This window comes from Eubalaena glacialis, chromosome 18, assembly GCF_028564815.1.
Source record: "Eubalaena glacialis isolate mEubGla1 chromosome 18, mEubGla1.1.hap2.+ XY, whole genome shotgun sequence".
In the NCBI taxonomy this organism is placed as follows: Eukaryota; Metazoa; Chordata; class Mammalia; order Artiodactyla; family Balaenidae; genus Eubalaena; species Eubalaena glacialis.
The window spans coordinates 1,021,515-1,037,470 of record NC_083733.1 but is presented as its reverse complement, the minus strand read 5'-3'; the positions used below and the strand labels follow the sequence as shown (position 1 = coordinate 1,037,470).

Below are 15,956 nucleotides of genomic sequence, written 5' to 3'. Positions count from 1 at the left end.
TTCATGGTGGGCCACAGCCCCTTCTCTCTCTTCCGGGAACCCCTCCTGGCCTCGCCAGGGCTCCGATACCAGAATGTGGCAGCCCTGGCAGAGTAAAGAGGTGGGCTGCTCAGCCACAGCTGCCGAGGTCCCGTCCTTCCCCTACCACTGGGCCTCTGATCCCTTTTTCTGTAACAAGCGACGACCCCAGCTGCCCACATGAGCAGAAGGTGGGCAGGGATTCCAGCGAAAGGCCGGAGGCAGCAGCCCAGGCTGTGGGGCGGGGAAGCCAAACCGCCCTGGGAGAAAGGCCCAAGCGCCCATTTAGCCCCCACAGCCTCCTGCTGGCCACGCTCTGCAGGCAGGCCCCCCGCCCCACCCTTGCTGCTCCCCAGATTCCTGCCGGCTCACTCCCTCAAGGACTGCTCGGACGGACAGTACCACTAGCGGGCTTCCCTGACACCCATCGTCCTCCCTACGCACGTCCACGGCCTGAAGCACCACAGGCTGTCCTTCTGTGTCCCTGCTCTCCTTGCCCCCTCGGGGCCAGCTCAGCACAGACGAATCCAGGGGGCTTTGGAGAAGTGCCCTCCCCGAGGACAGTCCCAGGATCCCTGAAGAGAGCCTCTCCCTCCTCCTGACCTCTCTGCCGTCCAAGCCCTTCTCAGACAAGGAGAGAATGCAGTGGACGCGCAGGTACCAGCACGGTGACTCTCACGCCCCACTGCTTGCCTCTGCTCTCACAGCTTAGAAGGGGCCTTGGGGTCTGCCAGCCTGCCAGGGTTCAAATAACGGCCCCACCACCTCCTAGAGAGTGACCTGGGGTGAGCCATCTACCCTCTGGAGCCCTCAGTCTCCACACCTGTACAATGGGGACACCCACAGGACCTGCCTCACCAGGCCGTGCGGGGTCAAGGGGCCGCGGGGCTGCCCAAGGTCACGTGGCTGGGAAGCACGTGACCGGGAGGCGGTAGAGTGGGGCTCCGGCCCTGGACTGCGGCCGGGGGGGGGGGAGGGCGGGCTGCCCTACCTCGCTGGAGTCCTCCTGCTGGTTGACCACGGTGAGGGCGTCCTCGGAGGCCTGCCGCCGCGCCTCGGCCAGGGCCCGCTCCATCTTGGCTCGCTCCATGCTGATGAGCTCGTGGGCCTTGCGCTCAGCGTCAGACACGGCTTTCTGCAGCTCTGACATCGCCTGCCGCTTCACCTCGTTCACTGCTTCCTCTGCAAAGGACGCCCCCGGCTAGTCGGCACCTGGACCGGCCCAGACGGGTCTCCCCTGTCCACCGCCCCGGAGGCGCGAATGGCCGCGAGGGAAACCTGCAAAGCCCGCCCTCTACTGTAGTGTAGAGGACCATCCCCTGGAGGGCGGGGACTGGGCCCACGCCCACATTCTGAGTCAGCAGGCCTGGGAGCGCCCGCAGGGACCCCCACGCAGACACAGACGCAGACGGGGAGGGCGAGAGGGTCTGGGGCCCCGGGCCACCCCCACTCACCAGCCTTTCTCCAGATCTCCTCGGGCATGTAGCTGGACAGGGTCCGAGGCACGGACTCCCGGTGGACATCTGAAACACAGGAAGGCCAGCATCACACACAGGACAGGGCCCACCCGACTGGGCCATGGGGGCAGGGCGTGTGATCTTGGGGGCCCCCAAGGTACCCATGGTGGAAACCCTGTTATCAGTTGCTGGGGGGGGGGGAGCAGGGTGATGTCAGGAAAGGAGACCCTCGGGAGCCGATGGGCTTTGGATTCGGCTGGGAGCTGGGCCGAGCCTGGCCCCTCTGCGTCTCCACGGTCATCATTCAGGAGCCTCCCAGCGCCGGGCCCCTGGCCTATCGGAACCGAGAGCTGGGCCTCCCAGCGGGTCAGGCAGTGTCTGGGCAGCAGGCGGCCCCTCTTTTCCAGGTTACACGGTGTTGGGTGTTATTCCACTGCAGGGCCGTGTGAGGGCGCTGCCGTGGCGAGTGATGGCCTCGGCCCCGGTGCCCCGCGCGCGCCCACAGAGCACACCTAGCTGAGAGCCCTCAGCGCCCACGGAGCTGCCGAGGGGCCGGGCGGGGGGCGCGGGGCCCTTCTTGCTGTCCTCGGCGGCGTCACTGTAGCGCCGGATCCAGTGGTTGAGCTCCTCGCGGTCGGCCTCCTGGCAGCGGCGCAGCACGGTGAGCGACCGCCGCGTCTTCTCGGCCATGTCCATGATGCAGTTCAGGAGCTGCGGGCACGCGGGGCCGGGTGAGCCACTCGATGATGAGGACAGCCGGGACACTGTCCCACACTCCGGGCCCGGCCAGCCCGCCCGCCAGGCCTGCCCAAGGGGGCTCAAGGCTGCGGCCTGAAAACCCACCTCCACTGCCCGGAAAAACACCTGAGCAGCTGGGCGGGGCTGGGGAGGCGCCCGGGGCACCACACCGGCGGGGAGGCTTGGCCAGACCCAGGGCTGGGGCTCTCCCTGCAGCCCTCGAGGTGCGATCTGCCCCGCGAAGCAGACGGGCTAGCTCCGCTCCGGGGACCACCCTTCTCTTGGGATCCCCTCCCCAAAAGGACGCGGGGCAGGGATGACCCTGAAAATGGTGTTAAAGGGGTCCCACCCCCGCGGCCAGGGGACCTTTCTCCAGGAGACGGTTCGCGGGGCCCTAGAAGGGACGGTGCTGAGGGGCCGACCAGGAGCGCACGGGCGAGCCTAGACAGGCGGGCGCAGGCCAAGGGGGCGCACACGAGCCCTGCCCCCGCAGCGCCCGCAGCGCCCGCAGGTTGGGCAGAGCGCCTGGGAGTTGCTGCAACGCCCCGTGGCCCGAGCCTGGACACTCACGTTGTTGAGGTGCTTCCACTCCTCCGACCACTCGCGCTCCGTGAGCCTGTGGTCAATCACTTCCTCAGGCCGGGACCCGTGCACGGCTGCGGAGGGAGCCGATGCTCAGGCCCTGCCCCCGCTCCCAGGCCCCGCCCCCGCTCACCAAGCCCCGCCCCACTCACGCCCCTGCCGCAGGCCCCGCCCACGGGCTGTGTCTTCCCGTGGAGAGGTGAGGAAGAGAACCCTGGGCACTGACCGTCTGCCCACTGCCCTGGGGGCTCAGGAACAGGCCTGGCCTCTACTCATGCTTCGGAGGAAGAGACCCGTGTCCCCATCCCGCGCTTTGGCCACCCCTCCCCCACCTCCAAATCCAGCCACTCTCCTTCTGCCCCCTGCTGCTGGCATAGTGGCCTCAGCCCTCAGTCAAGGGGCTTCCCCACTGCTCAGTGCCTCCTTGTGGCTGCCTGGCTTCACCCATACTTTACTGCTTCCCCTGAGCTAGCTGGACTCCTGTGCATCCTTCAAAGCACAGGTCACAGGCTCCTTCCTCCTCAGCAGCCTTGCGCTCTCAGGCTGCCTTAAGCCCCATGTATCTCTGGTTGTGTAGTAATTATAGGTGCTTCTTTGCTTATTCTCAGTCCTGCCAACAGACTGTGTCAGTCCCCAGGGCAGGGCCAGTGTGGCCTGTTCACCTCTGTGTTCCCTGGGCCGAGCTCCAGCCTGGTAAGAGGGGTGATCCGGCTTATCTGCTGGGTCTCAGGTGAGCAGGTCTAAGTGTGGTCTCCTGGGAAACAGTGGGGTCGGGAAAAGCCAGAGCCCTGACACTCATTCCCGATGGGACCTGGGCCCCTTGTCTTGTCTGTGGCCTCAGTTTCCCCACCCTGCCTGCCTCCCGGAGGTGTGATAAGACTCCCGGGAGACGAGATGGAGGGGAGAGCCCTGGGTGTGGAGCAGGGCTCTGTGCTAAGGGCTTTACGGGTTCATCCCTGCCTCAACCTCCAACCGTGTGGGGGGGGAGGGGTTCTGCCATTATTTCCATTTTATAGATGAGGAAACTGAGGCTAGTTACAGGGACATGTTGACCAAAGTAAAGCAAGGTCGGCTGGAGCTGGGGCTGTGCCCTTAGCTGCTGGCTGGTATAGCTCCAGAGACTGAAACCATGGGGTGCCCACACCCCGTAATCAGAAACAAAACAAACAACTGCGAGCTGAGAAATTCACGCCAGCGGGACAGCGTCTGGCTTCCTCACAGCAGCTCCTCTTACACTTTTTGAAATACCGAATATGCTCACGCCCACTGTGACCCAGCACGGCCCATGCTTCCTGGGCTGGGGTCTACTTAGGCCTTTTTTAGCCCCCAAACCTGAAATGCCTACCCAAACTGCAGCAGAGGTGGGAGGTAGTAGCCACAGCCCGCTGTCCACCACCCTGCCCTGCTGCCCAAGGAGCTGGGGCCTGCACCAACGCCCCAACCAAAATAGTGGCTGAGATCTGCCTGACAGCTGGCGTTTATTTTTGCGTTAGCAGAAGCGGGTGGGAATTAGCACCTGCCTGACCCGGCTGCAGGGAGCCAGACGCTGTCACCTGCTGCCCGGGCCTGGGCCCGGGCCCTGGAAGCTTCCGGGGGGAGGAGGCAGGGGCAAGGCCTCTGCTGACCCTTCCTCTGGGCCCACCATCGGTGCCCTGGGCCTCTGCCTCAGGGGCAGCTGTTTCCAGGTTTCCTGCACCAAAATGCTGGGGGGGGTTCCCTGGGATGGAGGCTAATCCTATTCATCCCTTTGACCCAGCACAGAGGAAGGTCAGAAGGTCAGTCGTGGTAGTTAGACGACTTTGGGCCTGTCCGTTACCCCTTTGGGCCTCAGTCTTCCCATCTGTGATGTGGGTATGCTAACACATCACACAGGTGTGTCAGAACACATCGGGGTGCTGCCTTCTAGGACCCAGCAAAACATACAATGCCAGAGGACCACTGGGACCTGCCACACCACCACCAGTAACAGCTGGGTCTTAACCCCCTCTCACCCCGTGAAGGCGGGGCTGTTCTTAGACCCAGCCAACAGGGAGGAAGCAGGCATGCAGGGCACGTGACCTGCCCAAGGGCACACCTGGGGGAGCTCGGAGGACCAGGCAGTCCTGCCCCTGGGGGGTGTCGCCCCAGCGCCCAGCCTCCCTCATCTCCTTCGTTCTTGCACGGACCACCCTCTATGGATTTGGTGTTTTGGTGTAGCAATACCGGCCGTGTGTGCTCAGTGGTGCCTCTGCTTTCCCTCGGGGCACCTGGGCCTTGGAGGCGGGGGCTGCAACTCCCGCGACTTGGGGACCCCCCGCATGCCGGATCTCTCCCGGCTGCCAGTGCATCCCGAGCGGCTCTAGATGCCATACCTGGCCCTGCAGAGCCCCCAGGACAGGCATCTCTGCAGCCACGGCGCCCACCTGCCATGGGGAGGGGCCCTCCTGGCCCTGAGGGTGGCGGTGTCGGGCTGCCCCCCCGGGAAAGATGGCTGTCCCTCAGGCTTCTGGGCGCCAATCCCTCCTCTGCACCCACGTCCTCAGTGTCCATCCTCCCCGGACAGACGCGCCCGGGCAGCGCCAGCGTTCACGTGCACACGGCAGCCCCGGATGCTCCACCCGCCCCCCACCTCCACTCGGCGCACGCGTGCACCCCCGCAGGGCGCCGCTCACCCAGCTGCCGATGGCGCTCCCGCAGCTCCCGGGGGTCAAGGTGGCGGTAGGAGTCCCGGAAGTGGTGGGCCACGGCCATGTCCTCCAGGCGGTAGTGCGGAGGCGGCGTGGGCTGGGGCAGCCCGTTGCTGGGGCTGCAGCGCTGGGCGGGGCTCAGGGTGCACGGCCGTTTGCTGAGGTGGTCCGGGTGCAGAGGGTCACGGTCTGACCCGTTCTCTTTGGTCCTGGTCCCAAGAGCAGGCAGGGGACAGTGGTCACGGGGCCACGATCCGTGGACAGAGGGGTGAGGGGAAGGTCGGGGCGCGGGCAGAGAGCGAGCGAGCGAGAGAGGAGGAGACAGACCCGGCCGCTAGGGGCCTGGCCGCGTGCTCCCCTCTTCCTCCTCCTCTGGGGCTCCTGGGGTGAGGTGGTCAGGAAGCCTGGGCCTCCTTGGAGAGAGTGGGGGAGGCACCCTCCCCCATCAGCAGGACAGGTACCCACGCTATGACCCAGCAGTGAGGGCCAGTCCAGGCACCTGGGCACCTCGGGCTGCTGGACACTCGGGGTGCACGTCCAGCACGAAGGGAATAGCCAGGGTATGCCGGCCAGTCAGTGTCTGTCCTGCCTCCGCCCCTGTCCTCCCGGGGAATCCGAGTCCTCAGGAGAACCCGCCACAGCCAGACAGGGCGGCCTCCCGGTGATTCAGCCTGTTCAGTGGCCTTGCACTTCAGGCTGAACGTGACCAACCCAGCAGCGGCTGCCACAGAACGCGACGTGGTGTCGGCCTGCGTTCTCTCAGCCCCGGAACTGGGGCGCCCGCTAAGCCTCGGCGCCAGCGCAGCTCTCAGGAGTCAGGTAGGGAGAGAGCCGGGCCTCCACCGTCCCCCCAGGTACCTGTCAGGTGTTCTCCTCTTGCCGTTCTCGTTGACCTCCGGGAGGAGCTCCGAGGGGTCGGTGGGGGAAGAGGCGTTGGCATCCAGCAGGAGCTGCTCGTGCTGGGCCAGGTACTGGGCGGGGGTCTGCTTTGCCAGGCGGGCGCAGTGCAGGAGCTCCCGCTGCAGCAGGGGCAGGTTAGCCTGCGGGGGGCGGGGAGGGGCTTGGACTGGCTGCCGACTGAGGTCAGGGCGCCAGGTGCTTGGAGGTGAGGCAGGGATGCCAACGGCCAGCCTTGCTGTGTGACTATGGGCAAGCTGCACCACCGCTCTGGGCCTCGAGTTCCTCTGCTACAGCCTGGGGATGAGGGCGGGACCATGCCCCCCAGGAGACCCAGTGGTTTGGGGTTTTTCCCCTTCACCAAGCTCCCTCCTGCGTTGGCATCTGGAGAAATCGAGGTGGGCTCCTCACCAGGACCCGCTCGCTGCCTGCGCCTGAGGAAACAGGCCCCAGACGACCGCCCGCACGGAGGAGAATGAGGCTCCGGGGGGCGGGGCAGCCCTGCACACAGCTCACCGCCGGGGACGAGCAGGACCCCAGCACACCTGCCGCAGACCCCAACGTGTGCCGGCTGGTCCTGCCTGCCCACTTTCTGCGGGTTCCCAGCCCAGCCTTGAATAAAGGCATCAGTGTACCCACACCACTCTGGGCCATCACGCGTGCCACCTCCCGGGGTCGGACACGACCACTGGGTTCCACATTTGTGGGTAAGGACACCACAGCACAGGGAGCAGAATGGCACGTGGGGGTGGGCACAGGATTCGAACGCAGATCCCGCCTGTGACCACCGTGCATAACTGCTGTGCTCTCCTGCCTCCGCCCTGCTCTAGGCCTCCCAGCGAGCACGGCAGGGCCCCGGGGGCTCGGCAGTCTCCCCAGAGCCACCGTGGGGGGATGCCGGCTGGATGGGGCCCCGGCAGCAGGCCGCTTGGGAGGGCCAGAGTTCTAAGTATTTGTAAATAAATGCAATTCCCCAATTTCTCATGGTGTTTCCAAGCCACCTCAGCAGCCTCTCCCGCCTCTGCACCACCAGCCCCCACTAGCGCATCCACCCGGACCCGATCAAGCAGCCAATGCGTTTTTGTCAAGCAGCGCCGGCTGCCAGGCCTGTTTTTTTTCTACTTGGATAGCTGAACAGGGGCCAGCCCGCCATCTGTCGAACACGTTAGGAGCATGAGCTGGGAAAGGAGGTCCCGGGAGGTCCGAGGACGCCAAACATCCTCCCTCCCCCTCGCCAGCCCCTCCTCTCCCGGTGCAGCAGGGCGGGGGACAGCATGGGCACTGGCTGGTTGCTGTTAGGGCCATGGAAACATCTGGATTCCTGGCCGGCTGGGCCCAGCTGGGAGCCAGGGCCACGGGTGGAGGGCTGGCCGGGCGGGGCGGCATCTCCCAGCTTCTGGAAAGCCCCACCACTCAGCCACGCACAGCGTCAGGCTCAGGAGAGGGTGCAGGGGACCTGGGGCCTTTGGCCAGGGGAATGGGGACCAGGGCCCAGAAGAAATGCATAGAGACTATGGGGGGCGGTGGTCCTCTCCTTCCTGGGCAGCAGTCCCAATTCTGTCTCCAGGGCCTGGGAGGCCTTGCCGCTGAGATGCTGGACAGACCGAGCTGGTGAATCCCAGCTCTGCCACCTGAAAGAAGGTTCCATGCTGCCCTCTTCACAGACGGGAACTCCGGCCAGAGGGAAATCAGTGTTTGCAAAAACACCCGCAGTCACGGTGTTACTGGAGCAGGTGTCTCCCATTTGGTGAGGGTTTATGACATTTCCACTGCTTTCCCAAGGACCTCCTCCACTGCCCCACACTCCACTGCAGGCCCTGTGTCTGCCCACCGTGGCTGTGCTGTGTGACCGTGGGCAAGTCACTTAACTTCTCTGACTTCTGCCTCACCTGCAGCTGGAGCTGCAAGAAGCTCTGGCTCCTCCCATCCTGGGTGTGAGGCTCCCACGAGCTTCTCATGAGTTAACTCTCCCAGTCCCACCTGAGGTGGTGGGCTGTCACACCCCAGGCACCCGGGAGGGGACTGGGAAGTGGGAGATTCAGTTGCCCAAGGGCAGAGCTGGGTTTGAGCTGGGTGGGCTGGCCGCTGCTCCTGCCTCTGCTATAGGAGATGGCGCCAAGGGCCACCACGTGGGTGCACCACGGTTGGGCCTGGGAGGCCATCAATCCCCAGGAAGGCGCTGCCCCCGCTGCTCCCAGGTCACAGGTGGGGAAACCGAGGCCGCCCAGCAGGCCGGCACGCCCCCCAGGCTCCCTGCGGCACTCTGCGTGCTCAAGAGGCCAGGGTCCCACAGTGAGTGGGGGGGCAGGGGCGGGGCACTCCCCAGGCAGGGCTGCGGCGACAGGACTGGCCACGCCCAGGAGCCCCATGTCAGGCAGACGAATGGACTCTGTCCCTGACAGCCCGCCGGCCCAGGGCCCTCACCCAGCTGCCCCATCACCAGGAGAGCAATCGGGGCGCCACAGCTCTGAGAGCCCCGTGACAGCGCTGTGGGCAGGGGGCACACCGAGGCAGGCACTGCCAGGCTGGCGGGTCCTGTCTGGCGCCTCACTGGGGTGTGCCTGGGAGGATGCTGGGATGCCAGGGCGAGTGGGCCTGGCCGGGCCGGGCGCGGGGATGCGGAGTGTTTTCCCTGCTCCTGCCCCTCTGATAAACAAGGGCAGCTGACACGGGCGGGTGGGACATCTGCTGTAAACATCTAATCTGACAGAATAGCAGGCACTGCGTCCCCCACGATGGGGAGCGTGGAGTCAGCAGTAAGTTGAAAGCAGGGAGGAGCGGGAAGGGCTCCTGATGAATTGCAAATGACTGCCAGATGGGCGAACCCTCAGCCCAGCTCAGAGCGAGCTCAGCGGGGTGTGGGCGGGAAGGCGGGAGGAGGGAGCGGATGTGGCGTCCCCTTGGAAGGAGGTGCGGGCCTGGGGCACACCCCGGGCAGGCTGGCAGGCTTGGCGCTGGAGGGATCCGGGTTCCAGCCTTGCTCCACCCCTCCACCAGAGGGGACCTCGGGGCCTCAGTTTCCCCGCCTGTTAACCGGGAACAGTGGCAGTGTCTGCGCCACCCCCCCCCCGCCCGGCCCCGAGGGCTGCTGGGGGCTCAGCAGGGGCAGCTGCAAAGGACACGTCGTCTGCAGAACACTTGAAATCCCCAGATGACGATGCCCAGTGTCAGTCGAGCGCGTCCCAAAGTCTTTACCTGCGTCTCTCCCCACAACCTTCCCAATAGCCTGAGAATGGCTCCCACTTCACAGCTGCAGAAATGAGGCACAGAGGGGCGAACTAGCTTGGCCCAGGACAGTGGGGGCTAAGTGGCAGGGTCAGGGCTCGCATCTGGGCACGTCTGGTCTGGCCTGTCTTCAAGACCCTCTGAAAGGCAGGCCCCACCAGGGTGCAGCTGTGCAGGCGAGCATGGCCCATGGCTGGGAGCATCACCTGGGCCTGGGAAACGAGAGCCCGCCAGGCGCTGCAGGGCGGGCATCTCCCAAGCGAGCTCTGTGGAACCTGACCTGAGGAGATGCGCGCCAGCAGGGGCACCCGTGGTCAGATACATTCGGGAAGCATTTCATCTCCACCCGCTCTGGGAGATGTGCGACCCTCCTAGGGGAGCGAAGGCCCTGAGAAGTACTGCAGGGGAGACATGGGTCTAATGCTTGTCCCGGTTTTGTGCACACACGTTGCCCAGCACCTTGTTAAAATGCAGATTCTGACTCAGTGGCTCTGGGCTGGGGCCCAGGAACCTGCATTGCTCACACACCCTGGTGTTGCTGCCGCCCATCCAACACCAACTACCAAGAGGCCCTGGTCCACTGTTTATCTTCCGTGATGACCACACGGCCGCCTTCCAACTGACACCCACTCACCCATCTGTCTGCTCACCCACATGACCACCGTCTGTCCACTGTCCCTCTCCCCTCACTCCGTTCCAGGTACACGGCCACCTCGCTGCTCCTCAAACACAGCAGGCACACCCCTGCCTCAGGGCCTTTGCATGTGCTGTCCCGCTGCCTGGCTCTGTTCCCCGCTCTCCTCCCTCACCCTCCTCCACCCTCATCAGAATGCACCCTCTCTGCAGCTCCAGAGTCTACGGCCGTTGTTGTCGGCTGGCACATAGCAGGTGCTCAAAAAATAGCTGTCGAGCGGCTGAGTGTATTGGCCACTAATAACAGGATTGAGCCTGGGAGCTCGTTCTCAGAGCACAGGGTTGGGTGGCTGACTACCCTGGCCTGGCAGCGAGCTTGCAGGAGTTGGCCAAGACGGGTCAGCCCTGTTCCCCCCGGGGGACAGGGGAGTCACAGTCTCGAGAACAGTGGCTGATCTGAGCTGGCAGAGAAAAGACTCGGGGCTCCTGGGGCCCCAGCGCAGGGGAAGTGGGTTTGTCCCTACCTTCAGGAAGGGGATGACGAACGGCCGCAGCGGGAAGTTGGTGGCCTCCTGGAGCTTGGAATGGAACTCCTCGATGGTCAGCGTGGAGTTCTGGGGGGGGCGGGGGGAGAAAACACCTCGCTTCAGCCCGGGGAGAGGAGGGCAGAGACCGAGGGCTGGCCCAGCCCGGGGTCACCGCGCCCCCACCCGACTCACCACGAGCCCCAGCACCAGCGTGCGCACGCGCTCCCCGATCTCCGGGGAGATGTCGCTGCCGAACTGCTGCAGGGTGGCCAGGAAGCGCTTCAGCTTGCTGAGCTGCCGCGCCCCGCAGGCCGGGGGCAGCTGCTGTGTGGACAGAGCGGCGGTGCACGAGGTGGCTGGGCCATTGCTGAAGCCGCTGGGCGTGGACGGGGTGCCGCTGACGGCCGTGGGCGAGGGGCTGCTACCGTTCATCACTGCGCGGGGAGAGGCGGGGTGAAGACGCGGCAGGGCAGCCGGGCCCCACGGACACCCTTCACAGACGCATAAACTGGGGCCCCGGCAGGGTGGGGGTGGGGCAGCGAGTACAGACGGGATCCAGGTGTGGCCCGGGCTCAGCGGCCCTGCGGCTTTGCTCCGGGCCACGCAGTCGGGCCCTCCACACCCGGGGGACACCACGGCCCCACGCTGCCTGGCAGACGCGCATCTCCTGTGAGCAGGTAGAGGGGCTTCCCCACAACCGGGATCTGCGGGCCCACCCTCCTCTTCCAGGGGGAGGTCCCTCATCCCCCCAAAAGGGCAGTGGCCACCCACCCCCCACCACGGCCCCAAGCCACGCCCCAGTGCCTATGCAGGTGCCATCGCCCGCCTGAGGGCCCCCGTGCCAGGCTGACAGGGCTCAAGGTGGGGCAGGGGAGCCTGGACCCCCGGGACAAGCGGGGTTGGATGCTGGCAGGGGGGACACTGTCTGGGGCTGCTGCACGGGTGGACGTGTGCGCACACGGGCCCCAGCTGCGTGCGGAGGACAGGCAGGTGACCTGAGGGGCCTGCGATGAGCTCATGCAGGGGCCCCGGGAGCAGCAGTGTGGGTCCCTGTGGTGACAGACACTGGGACTGCTGTGAAGTGGTCCAGGGGCAGGACCGTAATCAGCTGAGTCTGCCCCCAGGGCCGGGGAGCCCTCCAGAGCCTGACCACCGGCACCCCACTGCCCTGCACCAGGGCCTGCACAGAGGTCAGAGGTCGTGGGCTCCCAGGGCCCCTGGTGATGGTGGAGGGGGTCTGGACACGGGACGGTGCACTGGACGCCTCTGGGGGTCCCAAGGCGCAGCCCACAGACTCCGCGGCCGACCTGCGGCCGCTCACGCCTCTGCAGGCTGCACGGGACCTGCTCCTTCACACTCCTGTTCGCACACCCGACTCCGGCTCCTGCGCACGTGTGTGCTCCCTACACGACCGTCCCGAAGCCCAGCCCCTCGCCCACGCCCTTCACTCCCCGCGCCTTCCCTCCCTCAGCAGCCTTGCACGCACCTCACACAACATGCCAAACACATGTGCACTCATGCTCGCATACACGTGTATACTGCATGCAGATACATAAATGTGCACACACGTGCACGCACCTCACACGCGTGCTTGCACACAGGCCTATATGCACTGCATGCATGCACACACGTATGTGCACACGGACCCAGTGCACACCCTACGCGCACAAAGACCTATGTACACACTCACACACGTGCACACACACGCCCACAAGCACACCCCACGTGCACACACGGGCACGATGCAATGTAGCCCCACGGCGCACCCATGTGCACACCCACACAGCACGCATAGACGTGCACACTAGCACACACACACGTGCAGGCACACTTCTCACTCACTCAACTGTGGTCCCCGAGGCCCGTGCCCTGGCCCTCCCGCCTTGTCTGGCTGGGTCTGTGCAGAGGCCGTGCGCTCACGCCTCGCCGGGCTAGGGATCTGGGGATGCAGGACAGCTCAGAGCTGCCGCTTCCTCAGGACCGGGTTTCTCCAGGGCTCCAGCATCCGCCGGGGCCTGCGTGTGTGGAGGCCGGGTTGCAGGAGCCCCTTTCTCCGGGGTGGGGATGCTGCTGGGCTCGGCTCTGGGAAGCGGCCCCTTCTGAACTGCCACAGCATGGACGGCGGGCGTGTCGCTCTGCCCCTCCAGACCACGCCAGCCCAGCTATCCTGACCTGGCTCTGGGGGGTGACCTCCGCCGCCCTGGCCTCGCCCAGCCTGCAAGGGCGGGAGCACGTGAGGTGGCCGCGTGCCTGTCCCTCCTCCCTGGGCCTCGGCTCTCCCAGGGTTTGGTTCTCCAGGTCCCGGTTGCCGGCTCCACCCGCCCCTGCAGGCCTGGGGGATGCAGCTCCCGCTCCAGCCCTAGGCCTGCGCCATCCCCCTGGGAGCTGGAACTGGCCCACCCCCGTTAACCCCGAGCCTGCTGTCTGGTCGGTTCTGCTTGCACCTTCAGCTTCCATGACCCGCCTGCCGGTGACACCTGCGAACGCTCCCCCCCCCGCCCCGAGCCGTGGGCCAGGGACCGGCCACCTAAGCCGCAGGCGACGGGCCTCGCAGCCCCCGAACAGCGCACACGGTGCTCAAGGTCGCCTCCCGTCCCCGGTTGCCCCGGCACTCCGCAGACCCTCAGAGGCAGACTAACGCAGCCCAGCCCTTGTGGGCACCAAGACAAGCACCCTGGTTCGGAATGGACGTCCTGGACCAGCCCAGACGTGCCATGTGGGTGAGACTCGGGCCTGGCCTCCGCTTCCTCATCAGCAAGCGGCCCGCGGCCCAGACTGGAGGCGGGGCTTCTGGGCCCGGAGGGCCGGCTGCTCCCTCCGCTGCGCGCTCCCCCTCGCAGGACCCAGCGTATCCTTCTCCCACCGGAAGGCGCCGGAAACGCTTGACCTGATTGCTTTTACGTGTTGGGTGATGGCTCATCAATAACCGGTCCCACGTAACAGAAGTTTGGAAAGCACTGGTTGAAAGCCAGGGTTGGCGCCAAAACAGACGTGCTGCCTCTGTGTCCCGAGGGGGCGGGCTGCAGGCGTGGCGCCCTGCTCCGCTCCCGGGGCCCGTGCCCTTCACTCGGCCCTTGGTGCCGCTTCTCCCTCCCTGGAGACACAGTGCAGATTGAAACCTGTTTGCCCCCCTGGTCTGGGCGACCTTAGAAGCTCCTTCCAGGACCCACAGGTGACACTCCGGCTCGGGGGTAATCCTGCAGGACAGTCACTCTGGGGACTTCCTCTCGCTCTGGGATGGAAGGAGCTCCAGACACAGAACACGAAGGGCCCTGTCCCTCACCCTCTCCGAGGTGTGTTCAGGGGACCCTTGGACCAGAAGACCCTGCTGTTGTGCTAATTTTCTCTGTCATTGTGGAGCTCCAGCTGACCCCTCGGTGGATGCCGACACACACACACACACACACACACACACACACACACACACACCCCCCCTGGTCGAGACTGATGACAGCCGCTGGCGGTCACCCCAGACAGGCCGGGAGGTGGCCTGCTGCATGGGGACCTCACCGCAGCGGGGGCTTCTGGTCACTCACGGCAGAGCTGAGCCATCGCTCGGGGTCTGGATCTTCAGGGGCTTCGAAGACGTGCGGCTATCCATGCCTCCTGGGACCCCGCCCGCCAGCCCCTGGCCTGGCCTCCCTGTGGCGCCCTTACCCGCTTGCCCTCGGCGCCTGGTCCTCCCGGCGGCCGGCCTGCCCTCGCTCGCTGCACTCCCTCCCCGGCTGCCGGGCAGTCTCAGCAGCTTGCTAAAGAGACGCCGAAAATAACCCTCGGCCACAAGTGCTTTCATTCCCACAACAGGTGTGTTACTAAGATAGACCACACGTGTCCCGGCCGAGGTTTGGGGGCACAGCGCAGCACCCCACGGCTCCCCCAGTCCCGGGGCCTGGGCCGGGGGGGCTAGGACGAGGCACCGAAAACAGCCCCTCCCGCCAGCCCCCCTCCCGGCCTTGGTGCTGGGAATCACCATCCTCCTGTCCACACAAAGCTCACAGGCCTCACAGCACCGCAGCTCCGTGGACACGCCAGGCCCTAGATGATGCCACACCTGGGCTTACATCGGGCCGGTCCAGATGGGCGAGCCCGCTGCACTTGCTGGCTGACACACACTGCCAGCATCGCCCGATGAGAGCCTCGCCTGAGGGCATCAGCTGCGTGCGGCTTGGGCACTTGGACGGGAATGACCACTAGTGACCAATATCCGCTGAGCACCCCGCGTGGGCCAGACTTCACGCTGACGTGACCCAGGGCTCCGTGTGGTCACCCTTGGCACTGGCTCCATAACTTTCTTTCTACAGGTGGTGGTCCCTGCCTGTGGACATTGTGCCTGGAAGGGTAAGAATGGGGTCTGCCCCAGGCTGGGGTCCGCCCTTGAGAAGGGCTGCGGACTGGCCACTGACACTTGACCTTCTTGCAACTCTGGGACCTGCCCGATTCGCCCAGTTTTGCGTTGGGGAAAAGGAAGCTGAGCGAGGCCATCCGCCTGCCCGAGGTCATCCGCCTGCCCGAGGTCACAGAGCGTGTGAGCGGCAGGGCTGGGTGTGAACTCAGTCTGTGACTTGGGGATCCTGGCTGCTCTGCTCTCCTGGGTCTGTCCCTTGGGCCCCGTCCCCTAAGAGAGGCCTAGCCCGGCAGATGCAGGGGTGCAGGCAGAGCAGTGGGCGCCGGGTGAGGACCTCCCGGAGGCCGTGGTTTTTGTTATTTTACTTACAAAGACAGACCATAGACCATTTTAAGCAGCCATGAAAACGGCCGTGGGGCAGAGACATCGCAGGCCCGTCCTCTCGATCTGTAAGCAAAATAAGAAAAACACGCTGTGAGGAAGGAGGCCGGGCACCGGACTCTGCCCTGGCGGGTGTCTACAGTCGGTCCCTCCCCTGCCTCTCGACAGCATTTTGGGGATTGGGACTCTGTCACCACCTTGGGCCAGTCCACAACCTTCTCTGGGCCTCGGCTTCCTTCTCTGTAAAATGGGCTGGATCAGGGGCTCTCTTAGGGCCATTTCTGGTGGGAACTTCTGGGGCTCCACAAGAATTTTGGCACCTCCCTGGGTATGGGTGGGACACCCTGGCTCTTAAACAGCTGTGTTTCTGGAAGGCGCCTGGTGACCCCACTCGGCACCATCCTCAGGGACCCGGAGCCCAGGTGATGGGCTTGAGGTCGACAGACAAACCAATGGTGGTTCCGAAACGAAGCCCAGGTCTGAGCTG

The 15,956-nt window shown here is 65.4% G+C and overlaps 1 protein-coding gene across 2 annotated transcripts in view; it reads right to left on the bottom strand.

Annotated features, from left to right (window-relative positions):
• The window catches only part of CBFA2T3 (CBFA2/RUNX1 partner transcriptional co-repressor 3), a 54,128-nt gene that overhangs the window by 1,390 nt on the left and 36,782 nt on the right, over positions 1-15,956 (bottom strand). The window contains exons 3-11 of one of the 2 annotated variants that reach the window (XM_061174467.1): positions 15,458-15,535; positions 10,936-11,177; positions 10,741-10,830; positions 6,320-6,501; positions 5,447-5,670; positions 2,784-2,869; positions 1,988-2,186; positions 1,473-1,541; positions 1,010-1,200 (exon numbers count right to left, since the gene is read on the bottom strand). In XM_061174467.1, coding sequence (XP_061030450.1) covers positions 1,010-1,200; positions 1,473-1,541; positions 1,988-2,186; positions 2,784-2,869; positions 5,447-5,670; positions 6,320-6,501; positions 10,741-10,830; positions 10,936-11,177; positions 15,458-15,535 — 1,361 coding nt within the window. The remainder of the gene's footprint in view (positions 1-1,009; positions 1,201-1,472; positions 1,542-1,987; positions 2,187-2,783; positions 2,870-5,446; positions 5,671-6,319; positions 6,502-10,740; positions 10,831-10,935; positions 11,178-15,457; positions 15,536-15,956) is intronic. The other variant, XM_061174468.1, reaches the window with a different exon arrangement.